This window comes from Ovis canadensis, chromosome 16 (assembly GCF_042477335.2).
Source record: "Ovis canadensis isolate MfBH-ARS-UI-01 breed Bighorn chromosome 16, ARS-UI_OviCan_v2, whole genome shotgun sequence".
Taxonomy (NCBI): domain Eukaryota; kingdom Metazoa; phylum Chordata; class Mammalia; order Artiodactyla; family Bovidae; genus Ovis; species Ovis canadensis.
In genome coordinates this window covers 12991062-13015447 of record NC_091260.1, presented here as the reverse complement: position 1 = coordinate 13015447, position 24386 = coordinate 12991062, and the positions used below count along the sequence as shown (strand labels likewise).

The 24386-nt window shown below is 42.6% G+C and overlaps 1 protein-coding gene and 1 pseudogene across 1 annotated transcript in view; both read left to right on the top strand.

Annotated features, from left to right (window-relative positions):
• The window catches only part of LOC138421944 (F-box only protein 16-like), a 49989-nt pseudogene extending 39036 nt beyond the window's left edge, over nt 1-10953 (top strand).
• A 5915-nt stretch (nt 10954-16868) lies between these two features.
• LOC138421943 (ankyrin repeat domain-containing protein 26-like) overlaps nt 16869-24386 on the top strand; it is a 49986-nt gene continuing 42468 nt past the window's right edge. The window contains 4 exon segments of the mRNA XM_069556453.1: nt 16869-16976; nt 20616-20691; nt 20763-20931; nt 20933-20964. Of these exon segments, the coding sequence (XP_069412554.1) occupies nt 16869-16976; nt 20616-20691; nt 20763-20931; nt 20933-20964 (385 nt within the window).

Here is a 24386-nt window from a genome sequence, read left to right as displayed (position 1 = left end):
ATTGACATATTGCTGAAGCCTAGCTTGGAGAATTTTGATCATTACTTTACTAGCGTGTGAGATGAGTCCAATTGTGTGGCAGTTTGAACATGTTTTGTCATTGCCTTTCTTTGGGACTAGAATGAAAACTGACGTAACAACCTAGATGTTTTCAATTGCATATGCTAAAAGAACTGGCTTTGTAGTTTCCAAGGAAAAATAGTTTCATTTTTACCAATTTTCTCTGAAGTCCAAGGAATATCATGGCCATCCTGCATCAGAAAGTCATCTTTCCTTGATGTAGTCATAGTTTCATGCCTAAACTATAGACCAACCCATGCTGAAATTGACTCTGATATCAGGGGCAGATCAGCTGATCAAAAGCTAAGATTGTACTTCTGGAGGGAAGTGAGACCTTGGTCCCATGAGAAGAATCTGAGGGCTTAAGGGAATTTGCTGGAGTGGGGAAAGCTTGGTCCATCCTACAGGTACCATAATCTTAAACAATGCTTATTTTCTTTACCGAAGTAAAAAACAGATGATAAAAACAAATATAAATCACTGAAAGGTAGAGAAACTCATCATCTGTGATTGAAAGCTGCATTCTAAGGAAACTTTGTTCTCTTAACCTAGAGAGGAGACTAAATTCCAGTCTGGTACCAGCTTACTAGGTAACAAAAAACAAAATTGTTTACAGGTAAGCTTAGAAAAGTCTTTTCCACAGATAATTTGAAGTAGCAGTATTTTGGCAAAGGCATCAGTGTGAAACCATAGATGGGATGTTTCAAACCTGATTCTATAGAAATTGACAAAGTAGTCTGGTCACCGCTGTGACTTGAAACACATGAATATGATAACTGGAATTGTAACTGACAGCATTTTACCAGGACGTATCAGATTTTCATGGATGTCACATAATTCCTAGGATACCTACATGAGTAACTGAAGGTGTCTTTGGGCCTAGAAAAGAAAACAACAGTCTCAAAGGCCCTTGCTGAATCATCTAACTTCGGAGAAAACAAAACCGAACTTTAGGTCCCGCCCTGAGGCTCCAGGCCAGTTGTATCTATCTGGGACTTATCAGCCCCTGCCCAAATATAAATGCCATCTCTCTCTCCTTTTCTGCCTCAGCCCAAACTTAACCTTACAGTAACATCCACCATATAATATAACTTGGGAAGATTCATCACTTCCTGACAGCACTTCCCATGTAGTTTAACATGTCAAATGAACTCAGGTTGTTTAATCTCTCTCTTGGGGAGGTCTCAGGGGCCCTCTGAAGCATCCCAAAGTTAGCTAGAAGTCAATTATTTAGGCAGGCTTGTTCATAGATATCAAAAGGGTTTATAACAGTCAGGAGGGCATCAGAGGGCAGACACGCTGAAACCATACTCACAGAAAACTAGTCAACTTAATCACACTAGGACCACAGCCTTGTGTAACTCAAAGAAAATAAGCCATGCCCTGTGAGGCCACCCAAGACAGGTGGGTCATGGTGGAGAGGTCTGACAGAAAGTGGTCCACTGGAGAAGGGAATGGCAAACTACTTCAGTATTCTTGCCTTGAGAACCCCATGAACAGTATGAAAAGGCAAAATGATAGGATACCGAAAGAGGAACTCCCCAGGTCAGTAGGTGCCCAATATGCTACTGGAGATCAGTGGAGAAATAACTCCAGAAAGAATGAAGGGATGGAGCCAAAGCAAAAACAATATCCAGCTGTGGCTGTGACTGGTGATAGAAGCAAGGTCCAATGCTGTAAAGAGCAATATTGCATAGGAACCTGGAATGTTAGGTCCATGAATCAAGGCAAATTGGAAGTGATCAAACAAGAGATGGCAAGAGTGAACGTCGACATTCTAGGAATCAGCAAACTAAAATGGACTGGAATGGATAAATTTAACTCAGATGACCATTATATCTACTACTGCGGGCAGGGATCCCTTAGAAGAAATGGAGTAACCATCATGGTCAACAAAAGAGTCTGAAATGCAGTACTTGGATGCAATCTCAAAAACAACAGAATGATCTCTGTTCATTTCCAAGGCAAACAATTCAATATCACAGTAATCCAAGTCTATGCCCCAACCAGTAATGCTGAAGAAGCTGAAGTTGAACGGTTCTATGAAGACCTACAAGACCTTTTAGAACTAACACCCCAAAACTATGTCCTTTTCATTATAGGAGACTGGAATGCAAAAGGAGGAAGTCAAGAAACACCTGGACTAACAGGCAAATTTGGCCTTGGAATGCGGAATGAAGCAGGGCAAAGACTAATAGAGTTTTGCCGAGAAAACACACCGGTCATAGCAAACACCCTCTTCCAACAACACAAGAGAAGACTCTACACATGGACATCACCAGATGGTCAATACTGAAATCAGACTGATTATATTCTTCACAGCCAAAGATGGAGAAGCTCTATACAGTCAGCAAAAACAAGACTGGGAGCTGACTGTGGCTCAGATCATGAACTTCTTATTGCCAAATTCAGACTTAAATTGAAGAAAGTAGGGAAAACCACTCGACCATTCAGGTATGACCTAAATCAAATCCCTTATGATTATACAGTGGAAGTGAGGAATAGATTTAAGGGCTTAGATCTGATAGATAGAGTGCCTGATGAACTATGGAATGAGGTTCATGACATTGTACAGAAGACAGGGATCAAGACCATCCCCATGGAAAAGAAATGCAAAGAAGAAAAATGGCTGTCTGGGGAGGTCTTACAAATAGCTGTGAAAAGAAGAGAAGCGAAAAGCAAAGGAGAAAAGGAAAGATATAAGCATCTGGATGCAGAGTTCCAAAGACTAGCAAGAATAGATAAGAAAGCCTTCCTCAGCAACCAATGCAAAGAAACAGAGGAAAACAACAGAATGGGAAAGACTAGAGATCTCTCCAGAAAATTAGAGATACCAAGGGAATATTTCATGCAAAGATGGGCTCGATAAAGGACAGAAATGGTATGGACCTAACAGAAGCAGACGATATTAAGAAGAGGTGGTAAGAATACACAGAAGAACTGTACAAAAGAGATCTTCATGACCAAGATAATCACGTTGATATGACCACTCATCTAGAGCCAGACATCCTGGAATGTGAAGTCAAGTGGGCCTTAGAAAGCATCACTATGAACAAAGCTAGTGGAGGCTATGGAATTCCAGTTGAGCTATTTCAAATCCTGAAAGATGATGCTGTGAAAGTGCTGCACTCAATATGCCAGCAAATTTGGAAAACTCAGCAGTGGCCATAGGACTGGAAAAGGTCAGTTTTCATTCCAATTCCAAAGAAGGGCAATGCCAAAGAATGCTCAAACTACCACACAATTGCACTTATCTCACACTCTAGTAAAGTAATGCTCAAAATTCTCCAAGCCAGGTTTCAGCAGTACATGAACTGTGAAGTTCCAGATGTTCAAGCTGGTTTAAGAACAGGCAGAGGAACCAGAGATCAAATTGCCAACATCTGCTGGATTATCGAAAAAGCAAGAGAGTTCCAGAAAAACATCTATTTCTGCTTTATTGACTATGCCAAAGCCTTTGACTGTGTGGATCACAATAAACTGGAAAATTCTGAAAGAGATGGGAATACCAGATCACCTGACCTGCCTCTTGAGAAACCTATATGCAGGTCAGGAAGCAACAGTTAGAACTGGACATGAATCAACAGACTGGTTCCAAATAGGAAAAGGAGTACATCAAGGCTGCATATTGTCATCCTGCTTATTTAACTTATATGCAGAGTACATCATGAGGAACGCTGGGCTGGAAGAAGCACAAGCTGGAATCAAGATTGCCGGGAGAAATATCAATAACCTCAGATGTGCAGATGACACCAACCTTATGGCAGAAAGTGAAGAGGAACTCAAAAGCCTCTTGCTGAAAGTGAAAGAGGAGAGTGAAAAAGTTGGCTTAAAGCTCAACATTCAGAAAATGAAGGTCATGGCATCTGGTCCCATCAGTTCGTGGGAAATAGATCGCGAAACAGGATAAACAGTGTCAGACTTTATTTTTTTGGGCTCCAAAATCACTGCAGATGGTGACTGCAGCCATGAAATTAAAAGACGCTTACTCCTTGGAAGAAAAGTTATGACCAACCTAGATAGCATATTCAAAAGCAGAGACATTACTTTGCCAACCAAAGACCATCTAGTCAAGGCTATGGTTATTCCAGTGGTCAGGTATGGATGTGCGAACTGGACTGCGAAGAAATCTGAGCGCCGAAGAATTGATGCTTTTGAACTGTGGTGTTGGAGAAGGCTCTTGAGAGTCCCTTGGACTGCAAGGAGATCCAACCAGTCCATTCTAAAGGAGATCAGCCCTGGGTGTTCTTTGGAAGGAATGATGCTAAAGCTGAAGCTCCAGTACTTTGGCCACCTCATGCGAAGAGTTGACTCATTGGAGAAGACTCTGATGCTGAGAGGGATTGGGGGCAGGAGGAGAAGGGGACGACAGAAGAAGAGATGGCTGGATGGCATCACCGACTCGATGGACGTGAGTCTGAGTGAACTCTGGGGGTTGGTGATGGACAGGGAGGCCTGGCATGCTGCGATTCATGGGGTCGCAAAGAGTTGGACATGACTGAGCGACTGAACTGAACTGAGGATCCCATAAGTCACCGTGAAACAATACTTCTCCACTTAGCAAAAGTTAACAAAAGATTTCAAAGGTAAACATAGAACAGATCACTTAGGAGGCAAAGAAACTTAAAATCTATTAGCAAAGGCAGTTCAACATCTCAAGAAAATGTGTACTTGGCACAAAACTCTATTCTGGGGGTCCACTTTCCATAAAACCTCCTTATCCCATTCTGTATCCATTCCTTTGCTTCTCCCGTCCTGAAACTGCCACCTGTAAGACAGAACTACTTCGTTTTCCTTTATAAAATGCAATTTCATTTTTCATACCTTCTTTAATAACAAGTCATACATTTCCCTTAAGCAACTAAGAACTGACTTTTATATTGGCATTGTATAGACTGGTGAACGTATGTATCAGTGATAATAGCAGAAAAAGTAAAATTGCTTTCTTACACTGAACATGTCAGGATGGCACCAGACACTATTCATGGATAGTCAAAAATCTGTTTTGTTTCTGTGTAAGAGGGAGGTCCTTTCAAGTACTGAATGTTTCACAACCTTAATTTATTTGGAAATGACCTAGCTATTCAATAAATACACTGTCGTCACTTAGTTTAGCACAACGATAGAAACCAAAATCTGGAGACACTGTTGTAAGTTCAGTTCTGTTCAGTTGCTCAGTCGTGTCTGACTCTTTGTGACCCCGGGGACTGCAGGACGCCAGGCTTCCCTGTCCATCACCAACTCCAGGGGCTTGCTCAAACTCATGTCCATTGAGTCAGTGATGCCATCCAACCATCTTATCCTCTGTCGTCCCCTTCTCCTCTGCCTTCAATTGAGACTATTATAGACAGATATTTTAGAGTATAATTATTGTTAATAGTTTATCTAAAAGCTCGTATCACATTTACATTTTTTAGGAGTTTGTTGTTTTTAGCGGTACTTTCTTTGTTGACAAGCTTGTGACAGATATAAAAATATAGCAACTTTTAACTTATAATAAACCTAGGCACTGTGAGAATGTTGTGCTTAATGTTCATGACTCTTAAATATGTCTATAGTAGAGTAGGGAAAAAAAATACTAGATATTTAATATTGACTATTTCCCAGTTCCCGTGAATCTGAAATTCATTTAGGTCAATGTTTTATTGTATTTCCAACTGTTTGATTTGTAAGGGCTTCCTTTTCTTGAGACCATTTAAATAAGAACTCAGCACTTGAGCAATATTATCAAAAAACAGAAGACTCGCACTGAGACATACATAAATCCAGACACACAGACAAGAGATCTAATAGTTTTCCGCCTGAGATTTAAAATATTTCTTTGAGCTGCCTTTTTCTTTTTTTGCGGGGGTGGGGGTGGGGGGGCGGGTGGCGGGGAGGCGGGTTGGCGGCAAGAATACTGGAGTGGGTTGCCAGTCCCTTCTCCAGGAGATCTTCCCGACCCAGGGATTGGACCCAAGTCTCCCGCATTGTAGGCAGACACTTTACCAGACGTCTGAGCCACCAGGGAAGTTGTTGAATTCTGTGGCGAGGGTTAACTTCAAGCGTTGCCCTAGGCAGGCCTTTGTAACAAGCTAATTGTTTTTAATTGCATAAGCAAAAGAACCAGCTTTACAGTTTCCAAGGAAAAAAGACGCTTCCTTGTAACCAATTTTGTCTGGTTCTATAGAATATCATGGCAGTCCTAGGTCAGGTCATCTTTGCTTTCTGTAGTCATAGCTTTATCCCTGAATCATAGACAGCTGAGCTGATAAAAAGCTTGGATTGTCTCTGTGGGGTGGATTTGCTTGTCCTTGTGCTTCACCTGGTGGCAGTAGCGAGGCCCACCTGCTTCTTCTGGAAGCGCGCGTGGGGGCGGGGCGTCCCAGTTGTGCTCTCAGGGGTCACCATTGCGGCTGGAAACACCCATTTCATGCGCTCCTGGTCCCCATCGATGGGCATCCAGTGAGTGGAGTGGACGGGTGTGGACCACAAGTAAGGGAACTGGGACTCGGTGGAGCAGGGAACCACGTTTTCCGCCCTCTCTGTTGGCACAGTCTCGGAGCCCCCTAACCTGGCAGTCGCAGAAAGGCCTCGCCTTTGGGGTCAAGCCTTTTACCGCTTTACCCCTTCGCATAAAGCTCAGACCCACGCGGTTTTCCCAAGCAGCCTAGTGCCTGTTGGAAGTCCAAGGGATTTATCCTGCCTGGTGATTTCACCTGCAGGGACTTCATAACCTTACCCTGGCCAGCTGGCCCAGCCTGCTTCTGGCACTTTGCAGCCCGGCGGGCCCTTGACCACCTGCTGGGATGGGAAAAGGAAGGGTCCACGAGTTGCACCCTAAAAACTTAGTAGGGTGCATGGATTTAAACACCTGGTGGCCACCCAGGCATAAAAGAAGGGTGGAGGGCACCTTGCTGCCCTTTCATGGTGGAATCTGTGGCTGTCCTGCTGAGAGGAGGGCCTTTCCAAGGAGACCCTGCGCAATCAGATTGGTGTTTTGGAACTGAATAATTAGAATGTGTAAAAATTTTAAATTATGTGGTGCTTTAATTAAAACAAAAAACAAAAAAACAAGCTCCAAGTTTTTTCGCAAAGTCAGGTCTAAAAATTGTAAGCCTGTTTTCCTTCCACTGTGGCATTCTATGAATAAATGTGTGTATTTTTACGAAAAGAGTCAGAAAAGTGAGGGAAACAGAAAACCCAAAGGTGCCCCTCTAGTTTGGCAAAGGCTGTCAGGAGGCAGTCTCTTCCTGTGGCTGATGGGCACAGAGCTCTGCAGGCTTGTTCTTTGCATGGATGTTCTTGTTTGTGAAAATCCAGCTCATATATTTACTGCCTCACCCCTAATCTCAGTCATTTATTCAAAGAACTTCTGTCCTTGCTTTCTTTTTGTAACATTGAATTGTTTTTGACTACGGGGTCTTTGTTGCTAGCTGTCTAGTTGTACTGAGCAGAGGCTGCCCTCTAGTGGCCGTGCCATGGCTTCTCATTGCAGTGCTTCCTCTGGTTGCACAACCTGGGCTCTGGAGCATGCAAGTACTTCAATAGTTGTACGGGGGCTTTGTTGCCTCTGGGCATGTGGAATCTTCTAGCCCCAGGGAGGGAACCCGTGTTCCGTGCATTGGTAGGCAGATCCTTTACCACCGGACCACCAGGGACATTTCCTGTTCCCTTTCATTACAGAATGATATGTGAAACATACATGTAGGCGCTAAAGATGCTCAGCTGACAATACTTGGAAATACATACATGTATTCGAGCTTACCTTTGAACATTTTCAGTTAAAGGTAATTTGTGATGATGTCTCCATGGATCTTGTAACCTTTCCATTTGTTTCTCTGTAACTTCCCATTCCAATGGTAAGACACCTGGCTTCCACCACTTGTCCTGTATAGAATTCAGTGCTTGTCCCATGTGGTTACTGAAAAAACTGTCAGACTGTCTTCCAAAGGGGGCTGTGCATGCATCCCACCAGTATCTTGAGTATGTTTTTGTATAATAGTTTGCTATCAGTATACCCTCAGTGGCCAGGTGTCTGTTTCAATCTTTACCAATTATGAATGGGCTTGTTTGCTCTAGTGTTCTTGGACAATTTGAGTAGAGATTTTTGTCAGATACGCATTTTTTAGGAAAACAATTGTTTGTATTTTTGGCTGTGCTGGGTCTTCAGGTGTGGGCTTTTCCCTAGTTCGAGCGAGCGTGGGCCATAACTAGCGGTGTGCGGGCTTCTCACTGCAGCGGCTCCTCTTGTTGCGGGGCACAGGCTCACGGGCTTCAGTGGTTGCAGTATGTGAGCTCGGCACTGTGGCTTCCAGGATCTAGAGCACAGGCTCGGCAGCTGCGGCTCACGGGTTCCATAGCATGTGGGATCTAACCATAGCAGGGATCACACCTGCGTGTCCCCCACTGGCAGGCGGATTCTTTACCACGGAGCCACCAGGGACGCCCTCAGGAATATTTTTGATTCTAGTTTTCCACACATGTTCCTGGTGAGAGAGGCCAGGATCAAGAGGCCTGGCACTGGAGTCCTCAGCCACAGTCCTGGCTGTGCCATCCAAAGCTCTGGGGCCTTTGGCGAGCACCTCAGCCTCCCTGGGACTGTTTCCTCCCTGGGGCATTTCCTCAGAAATGCCCTGCTGATGGACTGTAGCCCACCAAGCTCCTCTGTCCCTGGGATTTCTGAAGCCAGAATACTGGAGGGGGTGCCATTTCCTTCTCTACAAGGTAGCATTTGGAAGACGTTTTCTCCTGGATAGTGGTTTTGATGAAGGAAGGGGGATCCCTTGCAGGGCTTGAGAGTGGCTTCTTGTCTGACACTTGGAAATGAATTGTCCGAGGAGAGGAGTGCCGTCCAAGCGAGAGACTTTATTGGGAAGGGCTGCCGGGGTGGAGGGCGGGAGGGTGAGGGAAACGGAGAGAACTGCTCTGCCATGTGCCTTACAGTCTCAGGTTTTCTGGTCATTGGGTTAGTTTCTGGTTTGTCTCTTGCCAGTCATTCTGAATTGGATCCTTCCTGGGGGCAGACGCATCACTCAGCAGAGATGGATTCCAGCGAGGAGGATCCTGGGAAGTTGGTAGGACCTCTGCACTGCAGTCTCCCATCTTTTTGACGTCTCCAGAATCCTGGTTGGCGGTAGCTTGTTAGTTCCTTGCTCCTTACCAGGACCTCCTGTTGTAAGATGACTCCTGCAAGTGCTTTCTCTTCTCTGTTGCCTGGCAAGGGTGGGTGGTCAGTGGTTCATTTCACAGTGTGTCTTTTGTTTCTCTCGAATAAGGTTCTTCACAGAGTAAATGTATAAAATTGTAAAAGTCAATGTTTTAAACAATTTATATTCATAATTTGGTAAGTTGGCTTTTTTGTTGTGTGTTAGAACTCGTCACCAGACCAAAGGTCATGTAGATCTTTCGTTGTTTTCTAAAGTTTTATAGTTTTTAAAATTGAATTATGGTGTTAGTCACAAAGTTTGTGTTTCTGTTCATTTAGTCTTTTTTTTTAAACATTTATTTTTAGTTGATTGATCATTGCTTTACAATATTGGTTTGTTTTGTCATACACCCACATGAATTAACCATAGGTGTACATGTGTCCCCTCACTCTTTTTTTCTTTTTATTTATTTCTTTTTATTATAAATTTATTTATTTTAATTGGAGGCTAATTACGTTACAATATTGTATTGGTTTTGCCATACATTAACATGAATCCGCCACGGATATACCCTCCTCCCACCTCCTTCCCTGTAGCATCCCTCTGGGTCATCCCAGTGCACCAGCCCCAAGCATCCTGTATCCTGCATCGAACCTGGACTGGCGATTCGTTTCATATATGATATTATACATGTTTCAATGCCATTCTCCCAAATCATCCCACTCTCTCCCTCTCCCACAGAGTCCAGCAGACTGTTCTATATATCTGTGTCTCTTTTGCTATCTTGCATACTAGGTTATCGTTACCATCATTCTAAATTCCGTATATATGCGTTAGTTTACTGTATTGGTGTTTTTCTTTCTGGCTTACTTCACTCTGTATAATAGGCTCCAGTTTCATCCACCTCATTAGAATTGATTCAAATGTATTCTTTTTAAAGGCTCAGTAATACTCCATTGTGTGTGTGTACCACAGCTTTCTTATCCATTCATCTGCTGATGGACATCTAGGTTGCTTCCAGGTCCTGGCTATTATAAACAGTGCTGTGATGAACATTGGGGTACACGTGTCTCAATTCTGGTTTCCTCGGTGTGTATGCCCAGCAGTGGGATTGCTGGGTGATAAGGCAGTTCTATTTCCAGTTTTGTAAGGAATCTCCACACTGTTCTCCATAGTTTGAGTTCCCTGAGTCATACAGCAAATTCTCACTGGTTGTCTGTTTACGAATGTTGGTGTACATGCAGCCATGCTGCTCTGTCCATTCATCTCACCCTCTCCCTCTTGTTCCCCACCCTTGTCCGTAAGTCTGTTCTCTGTGTCTGCATCTCTGTTGCTGCTATGTGATCAGATTCGTCAGAGCCATCCTTCTAGATTCCGTGTTTTTCTCTTTCGGACTGACTTCCCTGTTTAATACGCTCTAGGTTCATCCCCTTCATTAGAACGGACGCAAATGTGTTCCTTTTTATGGCTGCATTCCATACAGGCTCTGATTGTTCCTTAGCCATGTTCTGAGGAGGGTCATGGAGCTATTCTGCTCCATTTCATTTTGGGCCTCCAGTCTGACTGCTCACAGCAGAGCTGCTTCTGGGTGAGCCCTCTGAGGTCTGTGAGCGCGGGGCTGCCTGCTCTTCTCTGGCGGCCCGCAGGGGGCGCCAAACCCCCTCTGACCCGCGGGCGCAGGACGCTTTGCCTTCAGACTGGGCTCGGTGACCAGCTGGCGGGAGTTTGGCTCCCCAGGGCCGTCAGGGCTCGGGCTCCTGGATAACGGGGCTGGGTCCAGGCTGAGAGGAGTGGGGTTGCCTCAGTGCCCACGAGCAGGAAGGCGCTGCAAGAGGGAAAAATGAGGACGAAGTAGACGTTTCCTGTGTCCAGCTGAGCGCTGACCAGAGGTCCATCTCAGAGGACTCGGCAGGGTGGGGGTGGGGTTCTGGGGGAAAGAGCTCCATGTGCAAAATGGTGGGTTTCCAGTTCGATTTCTGTTAGATGATCTAGAGGATGACCTTCCCTGATGTTCTTCAGTGTAGATGGCCAGTTTTCCGGTCACTGTTTCTTGAGAAGAAAGCCCTTTCCTCTTCACTCGCTCATGAACTGACCGCGTACATGTGGGTTCGTTCCTGGGCTCTCTGTTCTTTCCTGGAGTCCATACGTCTGTGTTCCTGCCAGTTCCTCACTGTGCTGGTTACTACAGCTCCGTGATACAGTTTGAAGTCGGAGGGGAAGATGCCTCCAGCTGTGTTCGTCTTCCTCAGAGTCTTTTTGGCTGTTTAAGGTCCTGTTCAATATTCAGTTCAGTTCAGTCGCTCAGTCGTGTCCGACTCTTTGTGACCCCATGAATCGCAGCACGCCAGGCCTCCCTGTCCATCACCAACTCCTGGAGTTCACCCAAACTCACGTTCATCCAGTCGGTGATGCCATCCAGCCATCTCTTCCTCCGTCGTCCCCTTCTCCTCCTGCCCTCAATCTCTCCGAGCATCAGAGTCTTTTCCAATGAGTCAGCTCTTTGCATGAGGTGGCCAAAGTACTGAAGTTTCAGCTTCACCATCATTCCTTCCAAAGAAATCCCAGGGCTGATTTCCTTTAGAATGGACTGGTTGGATCTCCTTGCAGTCCGAGGGACTCTCTAGAGTCTTCTCTAATACCACAGTCCAAAAGCAGCAATTCTTCAGCGCTCAGCTTTCTTCACAGTCCAACTCTCACATCCATACATGACCACTGGAAAAACTATAGCCTTGAATAGACTCACCTTTGTTGGCAAAGTAATGTCTCTGCTTTTCAGTATGCTATCTAGGTTCGTCATAACTTTCCTTCCAAGGAGTAAGCGTCTTTTAATTTCATGGCTGCAATCACCATTTGTAGTGATTTTGGAGCCCCCCAAAATAAAGTCTGACACTGTTTCCACTGTTTCCCCATCTATTTCTCATGAAGTGATGTGACCAGATACCATGATCTTCGTTTTCTGAATGTTGAGCTTTAAGCCAACCGTTTCACTCTCCTCTTTAACAATTTTCATATATAACATAGAACAGTGTTGATTAATTTTATTTATTGTGTTGTAGATTATATCCCTAGTACTTATTTATCTTACAACTGGAAGTTTGTACCTTTAAAAAAAATGTATTTGTAAATAAGGTTTATTCCAGTGTTTACATAAAAATGAGATGATGTAGAAGAGGAAAAGGTTTTTCCAAAGGGTTAAAATGTATTGAACAACAGAACTTGGTCCTTCCATTTAGTCTGAATTCAGTTGGCTGACTGCATCATTATTAATATCCACCCTCACCAATCATTTTCATCACACACAATATCAAAGGTCTTCTGGTGGCACTTTCTATTTCCCTGGAAGTCTCTTAAACTGCTTTCAGTTACAAAAGAAAGGCAAGGATTTTATCAGCTCACACTCTACTCCACTGGAGACAAAAATACAGCCCTCAATTATCTTCTTTAAATTGTGGCTCCTGGAAAACAGCGTCCAAATGAAGAAATTAGCACTAACACACAAAGAACACAGTATAATCTCTGTATAACAGTAACTTTGCTTCAATGTTTTTTCATTAAGAAGTATTTTTGTTATCTCTCCACAAGGAAGTTATAAAAATACCTGTAAAAACATTGAAAAGGCTCTTTAAAGTCCTGGCATGAAGAATTCTGAAGTATGAATTATGATACATCTATGATTTTCAAATAAAAGAATCAAATCAATGTTGCAAGTTGGAATTTCTGGATGACTTTAGTAGGAGTTTACCAGAGGAGGTAAAACATCAGACCTTAACAATTTTCTGTTTTCAAATCAGTTGAATTTTTGATCTGTTGACAGGCACAGTGCACACAGGAACTTGCTTCTGCCACTAACGATGAAGTCAATCCGAGGGACAGATATTTGTATCTTGGATGCACCAGGCTCTTCCATGCAACTGACTGGAGTGGTCTTCCCTTATTTGTTCCATCATGTTTTAAATAAAAGTAAATATACATATGGTAAACCATTTAAATAGTACAAGAGGATTTAAAATAATCAGTAAATATCCTTTTCTCCTATAACCTAGAAAATCTGATGTTTTCCAAATCATCAAACAGTCATATGAATAATTTGCAAAGCGAAGTCGACCTTAGAGTATCTTCATCTGAAAATTATTCTCAGGATTTCTGGAATACCTTGATTCTCTCATATTTTACCTCTGTTACAGAGGAAAGCCATGCAGTCTTCTCCTTCTCAAAAAAACTAACTAGGAAACCAACTCACACACTCTGCTCAGAGACAGCAAGTGCAGGCAACACCTTGTACCCCATGGATCTGGTTCTAGCCGTGGGCAGGGGCTCTGGTATCCACCAGAGACTCGGGAGGGTGCCCGGAGCCCAGCTGTGTCCTTGAATAGCCCTGGTCCCCAGGCCAGCTGAGCATCCTTTGAGGAGAGCATGACGTGGCTGGCGTGTAAGGAGGGGAGATAGGCATCCTCGAATAGACGAACTAGAAACGCTTCTGCCACCTCTTGCAGGGCCAGCAGGGCCTGGGTTTGCCAACTGAAGTCCACACCATGAGTGAATTTAACAGGTATTTCTCTTGCTGGTGAAGGAGCGGGGATGGGGGGAGGAGTGGAGAGGAAAAGGAGACTCAAGAGAAGGTAGACTCTCTCCGCAAGTCTCCGTGAATCTTCACCTCTGTTCTTCTTTCCTGGTGCTTACTCTTGGGACCTACCTGGTGGCTGATGTCAGCTCCAGGGAGTTTAGAGACGGCGGGCACGGCTCTCCTGGTCTCGGCGGTGGGAGAGGAGGAGACAGGCTAAGGGACGGGAGGCTGGTTGGATGAGAGAGTTGCAGGTGGCAGAAGGGGGTCTTTCTTAGCAGTAGGCCCGTGCCCTTGGATCGCCTGCAGGAGCGCATGTCTCCGGCGAGCCCGTGGATGGGAGGACGCTCCTGGACACGGGCCGGCGGGCGGGTGGCGGGAGCTGGGCTCGCCAGGCGCCCCTCAGTGTTTCGGGCTCGCGGCTGCGGTGGGCTGGTGGTGGGCGCGCAGAGGGTGTTTCGGCCCCGGGGCTCCTACTAGATCTCGGTGCAGGGGCAGAGGCCCGGAGGGCGGGGTCTCCCCGGCCGGCCTCCTGACCCGGCTGGGTGGTGCTCTGGAAGTTTGTACCCTTTGACCAGATTCTTCCAATTCCCAACACCCCTCTGCGTACTTCCAGTAAAGACAAATCCGATCTCGTTTTCTATGAACTTGTTTAGTTTTGAAGTATAATTGACTACAGCACTCTTAGTTCCCCGGTGCAGAGCATAGTGATTGGACATTTCTATACATTTCAAAATGATGGCTGTAAATCTAGTTACCATCTGTCACCATGAAAGGTATTACTTTATTACTGACTATATTCCCCTACATTATTATCGACTGTATTGTTGATTATATTCTTAGTGTTCCATATTGCTGTTTTTCCCCATGTGTCTCTGTATTTTAATGGTTGCTCTGGAGATTATAGTATTCATATTTAGCTTTTTTCTGTCTGCTTGGAAATAAGATTGTGCCACATCAAGGGGAATATAGAAGCCACACCACCACTTAGTGCTACATATACATCATATATACATACGAATAGTCTCGGGACTTCCCTGGTGGTCCAGTGGCTAGGACTCTGTGCTCCCAGTGCACGGGGCCTGGGTTTGATCCCTGGTCAGGGAGCTAGATCCCACCTGCTGCAATGAAGATGGAAGGTCCCAAGTGCCACAACTAAGACCTGGCACAGCTACATAAATACATAAAAATAAATATTTCTTAAATAAGAAGTGTAAAAAGCTGACTGCTTTGGCCACTTCTTTAAAATTAGGGACTCCCTGGCAGTCCAGTGACTAAGACTAGGAGCTCCCACTGCAGTGGGCAACGGGTTCCACCCCTGGTCGGGGAACTAAGATTCCACACATTGGATGGCACAGACCAAAAAAAACATAAGACTCATATTTATAGTTATTTGCCATTTCTAGTGCTCTTCCTTTCTTCTTGAAATTTGTTTCCCTCTGGTATTATTCTCTTTGAATCTGAAGAATTTCCTTTAGCCTCTCTTTCAAAGTGGGTCTGCTAGAGAGCTCCCTTCTCACTTTAGTGCAGATGGTACAGGAGGTGAGGATCCAGCATAGTGCTGCTGATCAGTGTGTGTCCAGGGTGCCTGGACACTGGTAAATTGCCTTGTGTGAACGTCATGGTTAGTGTACTGGAATTGCCTGGTTTCAGTCACACGACATGCACACCACATGGCAGACAGATGCCCTGTCCTGTGCCAAACAGGCAGAGGCAGCTGAGCCAGGATGAGTGCCGTCTGATAGCTGCCTTTGCTCCTTCTGACTCAGTGACCCACCTGTCTTCTTGAAATTTGTGCTCCCCTTCCCTTGTGATGGAGCAAAGTCATATGCTTCCACGGTCACCTGGTAACATGGGAGCGCTGTGTGCCAGCTTTTCCAAAACCATCAGATATTTCTCTTTGATAGTACAGGATTAAATAGGAATTTAATATAATTAAATGGAATTAAATAGGTTTCTTTCCCCCTCATGAAAGAAATTTCAGGCTTTAGAAGAAGGCAGGGGAATACTCGGGGGTTTAGGGACCTCTTGAAATCATTTGAGGCCAGGCTGGCTTTTCAAAAGTATTTAATATGTATTTATCTATTTGGTTATGTCGGGTCCTAGTTTCCACACGTGGGACCTTCGTTGTGGACTCTCTAGTTGCAGCTTGTTGGCTCAGTTGCTCCATGGCATGTGGGATCTTAGTTCCCCAAACAGGAGTTGAACTTTTGTTCTCTGCATTGCAAGGCAGATCTTAACCACTGAACCACCAGGGAAGCACCAGGCATATGTATGCAGACCAAGATACACGACCTTCAGACACGCAGAAAGGTCCCCTTCTCAGGAAGGCCTTCCCCATCTGCCCCATTTAAGGCTGTGAGTCGATGATACCCCGCCTCCTCCTGCTCTGTTTCTCTCATGTTACTTATCACCGTTTAAGATAGGGTTGCTTGTTTGCCAGGTTTGTATATTTTGTTAGTTGCAGTGTCCTAAGTGCCTAGAATGGTGCATGCTCAGTAAATATAAATATATATATATGTATATATTTATTTATTTTTTTACCTTGCTGCATGGCTTGTGGGATCTTAGTTCCCTGACCAGAGATTGAACCCAGGCCCTCAGCAGTGAAAGCATGGAGTCCTAACCACTGGACTGCCAGGGAAGTCCCTCAGTAAATATTTCTTGGATGAAAGAACACAGTTTTGCAACTTGCTTTTCTTCCTTTTTAAAAAGAAGTTGACCCTGACATCCTCCCATGGTGTGCATAACAACACCGGGCACCTCCTCTCTTTTCACGTTCCCCCTGCAATCCTTGGGCTTCCCATGTGGCGCTGGTGGTAAAGAACCTGCTTGCCAAGGCAGGAAATGTAAGAGACCCAGTTTTAATCCCTGGGTCAGGAAGATCCCCTGGAGGAGGGAATAGCAACCTACTCCAGTATTCTTGTCTGGAGAATCCCATGGACAGAAGCGCCTGGCAGGCTACAGTCCCTGGGGTCACAAAGAGTTGGACATAACTGAAGTGACTTAGCACACATGCGCTCTGCCATCCTAGCTTGGTCCTAAAGCTACAGAGTGTGCTGTTACTACCTGCAAGTGATTGGAGGGAAATGACACGCTCTGGACCCTTGGGCTCTAGGATGGAGAAGCACGGGCCCCTGACGTGGTCTCTTCTGTGTGAAGGAAGGCCGTCTGATGTGCTGACGCCCCGACACAGGCCTGTCCTTTCAGGTCTTATGCGGGTCATTGTATGATAGTCCCTGGTGCCTCAAACAGTAAAGAATCTGCCTTCAGTGCAGGAGACCTGGGTTTGATCCTTGGGTTGAGAAAATCCGCTGGAGGAAGGTATGGCCACCCACTCCAGTATTCTTGCCTGGAGAATCCCCATGGACAGAGGAGCCTGGTGGGCTACAGTCCACGGGGTCACAAAGAGTTGGACACAACTGAGTGACTAAGCACAATCTGTTGAAGGAGGTTGTACAGGTCTCATGAGTCAGAAGCTGGCAGGTAAGTGCTGAAAAGCAACCGTGCTATGGAACCCAAGACCCTGGAGAGCATCGCAAGGCGTTGGCAGTGAAACCACCTCCTGGGAAAAGCAGGAGGCTCCAGCTTGTGCCTCGCCCTTGCTGCTTGCTGATAGGAAATGAACATGTGCCTGCCACGTGCCACTGCTGTGTGATGAAAGAGGGGTGCAGACCAGGCCCATTTCCTCTGCTGTGCTGTTTGCAGCATTCCAGACCCACCCGCCTGGCTGCTGTCTGTCTCTGGCTGACGGCTTGTGATTGGCCCCCAGCACACTTCTGCAGGGGAGCAGGGCTTCTTGTCAAAACCACCTGGGTTCCAGGGAGTAGAGAATTAAAACATCTAAGAGGGAAGAATACAGGGATTGTGTCTTGGGGAAAATGGGATGGTTTTGAATAAGTCTTGGTGTTTGGAAAGGGTGTTAAGAAGGAAAAAGGCATCTGTGCAAATTACTTTGGTCACCTCCTTTAAGAAGACTGCCTTGATGGTTCATCTAGTGGTTAAGAATCTGCCTCTGACACAGGTTCCATCCCTGGTCCAGGAATATTCCATATGCTGCAGGGCAACGAAGCCCGTGTACCACAACCTCTGAGCCTGTGCTCCAGAGCCTGCAGGCCACATTGTCTGAAGCCCCCCCAGCCTAGAGCCAGTGCTGCGCAGCCAGAGAGGCCCCCGCAGCCAGAAGCCCGCACACCGCAACCAGAGAGCGGCGCCCCCTTGCCGCTGCCAGAGAAGGCTCATGTGCGGCTGGGGAGACCTGGCACAGCCCAGAGTAAATACATAAATAATAGGAGGAAAGAAGATAATAGGAAATCTTAAAGAAAGGTTTCAGACCACTGAAAGATCCTTAGAGGTTCCAAGGAGACAAAAAATTATTATGAAGTGAATGCTTAACCACTGCTTGTTATACTCCTTGTATTTTAAAATTAATTTTTATTGCAGTAGAGTTGCTTTGCAATCTTACTTTAGTTTCTGCTGTACAGCAAAGTGGATCAGTTATATGTATACATATATCCCCTCATTTTTAGATTTCTTTTCCTGTTAAGTCACCACAGAGCATTGGGTAGAGTTCCCTGAGCTATACAATACGTTCTCATTAGTTATCTCTTTTATACATCCGCCGTGTACATGTGTCAATCCTCAACATATTTATTTTAGACAAGGTGGTTGATGCTATTGTGTACATTACTTATATCCCCACCCCCTCCCCTACTTGGGATCTACTTCTATTACCTGTTAAGAAACTGGTGTTTAAAATTTCCATCTGTTTCTAGCTTTGGTTCCTTCAGTTCTTGCTTTGTTTATTTTGAGGCTCTGTTTTTAGACATGTGGATATTTATGACATGCCTTTCTGCTGAATTATCACTATGAGAAGTCTGTCTTCTATCTCAAGAAGTCTAGAGACTTCTCTAGTATTCTTCAGCATTCTAATGTTTAAAGTATGCGTGCTATGGGTTCTAACCAGTTATTTTTTTAAAATTGCAGCTTTACTTAAGAAAATGACAGTTTTATTGAGATACAATTCACACAGCATCAATTCACCCATTTAATATGTATAGTTCAGTGGTGTTTAGTATATTCACAGGGTTGTGCAACCATGGCCACAACAACTGTCAGAACATTTTCCTCATCTCAGAAGAATCCGACGTTAGCAATCATTCCCCATTTCATTCAGACACCCCACCCCCATGAGCCCAGCCCAACCACTAATTTATTTTCTGTCTCTATAGATTTGCCTCGTCTAGACATTTCATATACATGAAATCATGCTATATGTGGTTTTTATGACTGGCTTCTCTCACTTGGTATAATGTTCTCAAGGGTCCTAAGTGTTATAGCATGTTTCAGTATTTTATCCAACCATTGTTTCTGTTTTCTTTAAAAAGAAATAATAGACTTTATTTTTTAGAGCACTTTTAGGTTTGCAACAAAATTGAATAGACAGTGCAGAGAGCTCCCATATATCTGATTAGCCAACAAGTTCGTTCATGTTTTTCTGTAACATCTTATGGAAAAACCCAAACAAACTTTTCAGCCAACCCCAAACTTCTCCCACCCAATAGCTTTCTAGCTCCATCTTGTATTCCATTAATTTTTTTTTTCAAACAGCATCGTTTCCTTAGAATTCTGACTGCCAGTCCTTGTTCCCAGTGAAATGTTAAGAATATTTCTTTATCAGTTCCTCTCTCTCTAGTAATACTTGACAGCATTCAGGTAGTGAGAGATGCCCATGTGTGGCTAATTGAATGGCTTTTTTTATAGTGGCAAAAATAAGCTCTTTATTACAGTATTATTTATAAACAGTTTTAAAATAATATAAATCACTATTATTAGGGATATACAATGAACAAAAGCCTGTTTTAAATATATGTTTTATATATAATTATGTTTATATTTTCATAAAACTTGAGCAGTGTAGATATATAATTTATATATTAATAAAAACATATAAAGCACAGGCTTTGTTCATAGTGTATCCTTAGCAATACTGATATATTACTGATTTATTGTATATAAGTAATAAATATGTTTTTCCACATACCTCATTATACTTATGCTTTTCTTTTTTTTTCCCCTGAAGTTTGTACTTCACTAGGCATATCTCACTTTTTCCTTTCTTTTTCTTCCCCTACCTTTTGTCATTTTTAATATTTCCTGTTAACCTAATTTTTCCTTGCAGAATACATTTCTTCAGTGTCTGTTCTTTGAGTGCATCTCTCTCTGCCTCTATTGTTAACATGTTTGCCTATGGCTTTCTGTTTAGAGTGTTTGTGGCTTTCACTCATGATCGTTGCCCTACCGGTTTACTCTTATTTTTTCCCCTCTTTCTTAGAATGAGCTGAATTTTAAAAATCATTTGTCTTTAGCTCTTTGACAAACAGAATAGAAATAACTTTTCCTATTTGCAGTTCTAACCCATCTAAATAAGGTTCTGCTAAAAACTAAACTTTCATATTTCCCTTCCCAAGCAATAATTCATGCATATAGAAATCATGCAAACAAATTTCAAAACATAGCAACTAATTTAAATAGCTTAGTTTTTCAGACATAGTACTCTAAAGTATTGGGGATGAATTTTTATTCTAGAACATTTTGGTAGAGAAAGTAATCTAGTGGGTGTCATAGTATTTGTATAGCAGTATATTAGGGCTAAGGAGAGGAACATCCGGGGCTTCCTATGTCATCTGTCATAATCCTTACCCCATGAGAAGGTTAGTCAGTGGCAGAACTGGGATTTGAATCCACATCTGAATGACTCCAGAGCCTGTACTCTTTGTGTTAGAGCATAGAGGAATAGGGGATGTTATAATTATTTTATTAAATTTGACTCTTATTATTCTTAAAGTTCTTATTTTCTTCTCCAGAATGTCCTGAAACCAAACTTAACGAAGCTAATGAATGCTTCTCAGCAATCCAAGAGACAGTAAGTTATCTAAGACTGTCCTCCTGGTTTTATTCACTGATTTGAAATTACAGATGTTCTCATGTTCTCCCCCTTGTTTTCACTGTAGTAGAAGCAAAATGTGGCATTGTGAGACCAGAGAGTACAACCTTCTCTGAGGACAATAATTCTGATGGTGAAATTGAAGATGTGGTTGAAACCATTCCTGAACCATCACCTGGAGCCCGGGGTTTCTCTCATCCTGCCTCCCCATCGCCTGAGCCTCTTCCACAACCTCTCGTCTCTCGCGGGCCTTGGTCTCACAAAGGCAAGTTGTTTTGTTTGTAACTCTTTTTTCCCTGTACTTTTTCACATGCCATTCACATGTCATGTCCCCTTATATGACACAAGGGATCCTACGTGTCATACAGTAGGATGGAAGCCTTCAAAGTCACGATACAAAATGGTGTGATAATAGGAGCAATATATGTGCATGATTCAGATTTATAAACTTTGGCATACTAAGTAGGCCTTTATGAAAGAAAAACATTACAAAGCAATTAGGAAGAACAGCTAGATGAATATGAACATGGGGAGGGGGATGAAAGGGAAGAATTCATTTAAGAAGGACAAGATGAATATGAAATGGAATGAAGGTGAGGACGAGACAGATTATTACACAAACACAACAGAAATAGTGGGGGTATGTCAGACGAGGAACTCTATATTATAAATATGAGAAGAATTATTTCAAATTCAACTTAAGAGGAGACAGTGAGGTCATGAAAAAGCAGTGCTCATATGCTGTTGAATGACATACAGCTGATTTTTATGAAGAACTGAAAGAAAATTTGTTCCTTACCTTTTTGGTGGTTGTTTTTGAGGTTGGTGGTGGTTCTTTTTTTTTTTTTTTAATTGCAGTATAGTCAATTTACAATATTGTGTTAGCTTCAGGTGTACAGCAAAGTGACTTGGTTATACTTATACATGTACACATGGCTTCCCTGGTGGCTCAGTTGGTAAAGAGTCTGCCTGCAATGCGGGAGACCTGGGTTCAATCCCTGGGTCGGGAAGATCCCCTGGAGAAGGAAATGGCAACTCACTCCAGTATTCTTGCCTGCAGAATTCCATGGACAGAGGAGCCTGGTGGATTACAGTCCATGGGGTCACAAAGAGTTGGACACAACTGAGGGACTGACACACACACACGTATGTATATATCTGTATTGAATATAGTTCCCTCCGGAAGTTCATTTCAGTTTGAAATGATTTGAAATGAAGTGATTTGTCTTTTTAAACAAATTCTCACTTTGAAAGTAATGAAGCAATGTCTTCTATTTAATATAGCAAAACTTTAGTTCATAGACAATTCAAGGTGACTTCTGTTTTAGGCCTTAGAAGATTCATTATGATTTAAGAACTTTTGGCCTTTCTGTTTCTTGTGGTTTCTAACTTACTATTTCATAAATACTTAATGTACTTAACTAATTTATCTTACTGTATGGTATAATCTTGGTGGGTGTTTTAGATCTTTTAGAAAATAAAGAGGAAATAAATAAGCATTTTATCTAGTCTTTTTACAAAAGCTATAATTATATAAATGAGATTCTTACTCTCTTCATTCAATGAGAAAATTTTCAGCTGCGATAGTCTTAAAGAAAAAATGTAGAACTTTTTTTTTGCTGAAGAGATTCTGATTTGTCTTTTCCTAATATCTACATGTAATGGCACTTACAGTAAATGAATAAAATCACAATTTATGATTTTTTTTCTTATGCAGACTACTTGTTATTACAAAATCATAAGGAAAGAAAATTACTAACAGGGTTTAAAAATTATCTCTGGAAGATAATTTTTTACTTTTTAAAATATCTCTAGCCATATGTATACTCCATGTTATTCTTAAGAAACTTTATATTAACTTCAGTATTTATAGGTGTTAAACTAGCCTGTCAATTCTTTGTTATACATATGAAACTAACATATTAATTCTTTTGTATCCAAAACTCAGAAATTGTGGTTACTTGATTTTTTTCAGTTTGTTTGTTCTTTCCTGATACGAAGTTTGAGCCCTGCTTGATAATCATAGATGTGTTTGAAAACCTTTCTATCTCCAGCTAGGATAATCATAATTTTACTACTATTTTTAATATCAAGATCATTCCTTCAATCTTTACCTACTATTCCAGAAGGCACAGATAGGAAATTAGAGTTGTTAGTGTGCTGTTTACAGGGAAATAAGAAGAAAACCGTGTGAATTTTCAAATAGGGTTTTATATTTCTTTCTTAGCTCATAGTAGTACATTAAAATGACTCATAATTCCATACTCACATAAGCATTTCTAATCCACAATTTAAAAGTTGTCTTTTAAGATAAATTTTAAAAAGGAATCTTTTTGTAGCATCTTGAATTGGTGTTTTACTATTAAACCTTTTCATTACACTCAAAAATGCTTATTATTGTAATATCCAAGACATGAATATTTGCACATATTTATAAAAGTATATTTTTATGTCCTTGAAACAGGTGTTAAAATATATAACTGAAAATTTTAATGTCATAGTTTTCTTCCCCTGGTATTGTTTTATTTTCAAAAGTTCAGAATTCTGCATAGGTTTGCATTAATTATGCCAGGTTAGCATATTTTACAAATAGTTATGTTAACAGCTATGCTTTTGCTGAATAAGGCTATCTATTTCTAATCCAAAGGTATTTATCCAAATCCTTTCTTCTGAGTCCCTTGCATGAGTAATTAATTCATTACTCCCCAAACTGAAGGCCTTGTTCCTGACGCTTCCCTCGTCCCTGACTCTTTGTAAGCTACACTGTCTTCTGTTTTCCCTATCCTAGTAGACAGCATCACTGAAATGCCGCAGCAGGAAAGATCCCGGACTCCAAACTTCCTTGAAATTATTGCATCCAGTCACTCAGCAAGTTCAGTATTTTCTACCTGCTTATCATTTTTCATGTCTTATTATCATAATCCACTTTCTCACCTATAATCTTGAAATATTCTTTTCAAGTTTTGCTTCCCTGATGTTTATCTTTATGTTGCTGCCAGAGTAATCTTCCTAAAACATGTTTGTCAATCTTTTCATTCCTCTTGGCTTTGCAGTTTGTTTTAGAATGATTTTTACTGTTTTTATTTGGCTGTTTTTAAAGCCAAATTCAACTTTTTAATTACAGTTTCATGGAAACTCTGGGTGACGGGCAGTGTTTAGTTTGCTTCCTGTCTACTCTGGAGCATCAGTTGTAGTGTCTTTTTTTTTTTTTTTACAATGCTGTCCTGTAAAATAATGTCATATTTGCTACTCCCTGGTATAGTGTAGTCTTTCCCCTTTCATTTGAAAAAAAGCATGGCACCAAATAAAATAAAATATATTTGTGATGATGTAACCCTTTATTTCTGTAGTAGATTCCTGTCGTGTGCAGAAAAAAGATGACACTTGCTTTTTGCCATTTGACCCGGTCCTTCCATTTCGTCTCTCTGTAGGGTTCCCAGTAACTGTGCTCTAGTTTTCCACATGACTTATTCACACTGTTTCACACCTCATCCTTTCCTTGGGCTGCTCTTCCCAGAATCCCCCTCACACCCCTGCTCTGTACTCTGTCTTCTGAGACACAGCCCTTTGTCACAGCATTCCTTGAGCTTCATGGGCTCACCTGCCTCCTCTCTCCTTTGTGCCTTTCCTGTGCTTGGTCCACTTCAGTTGCAGAGCTGTTGAAGGACACTTTTCTGCCCTCTTGTTTGTT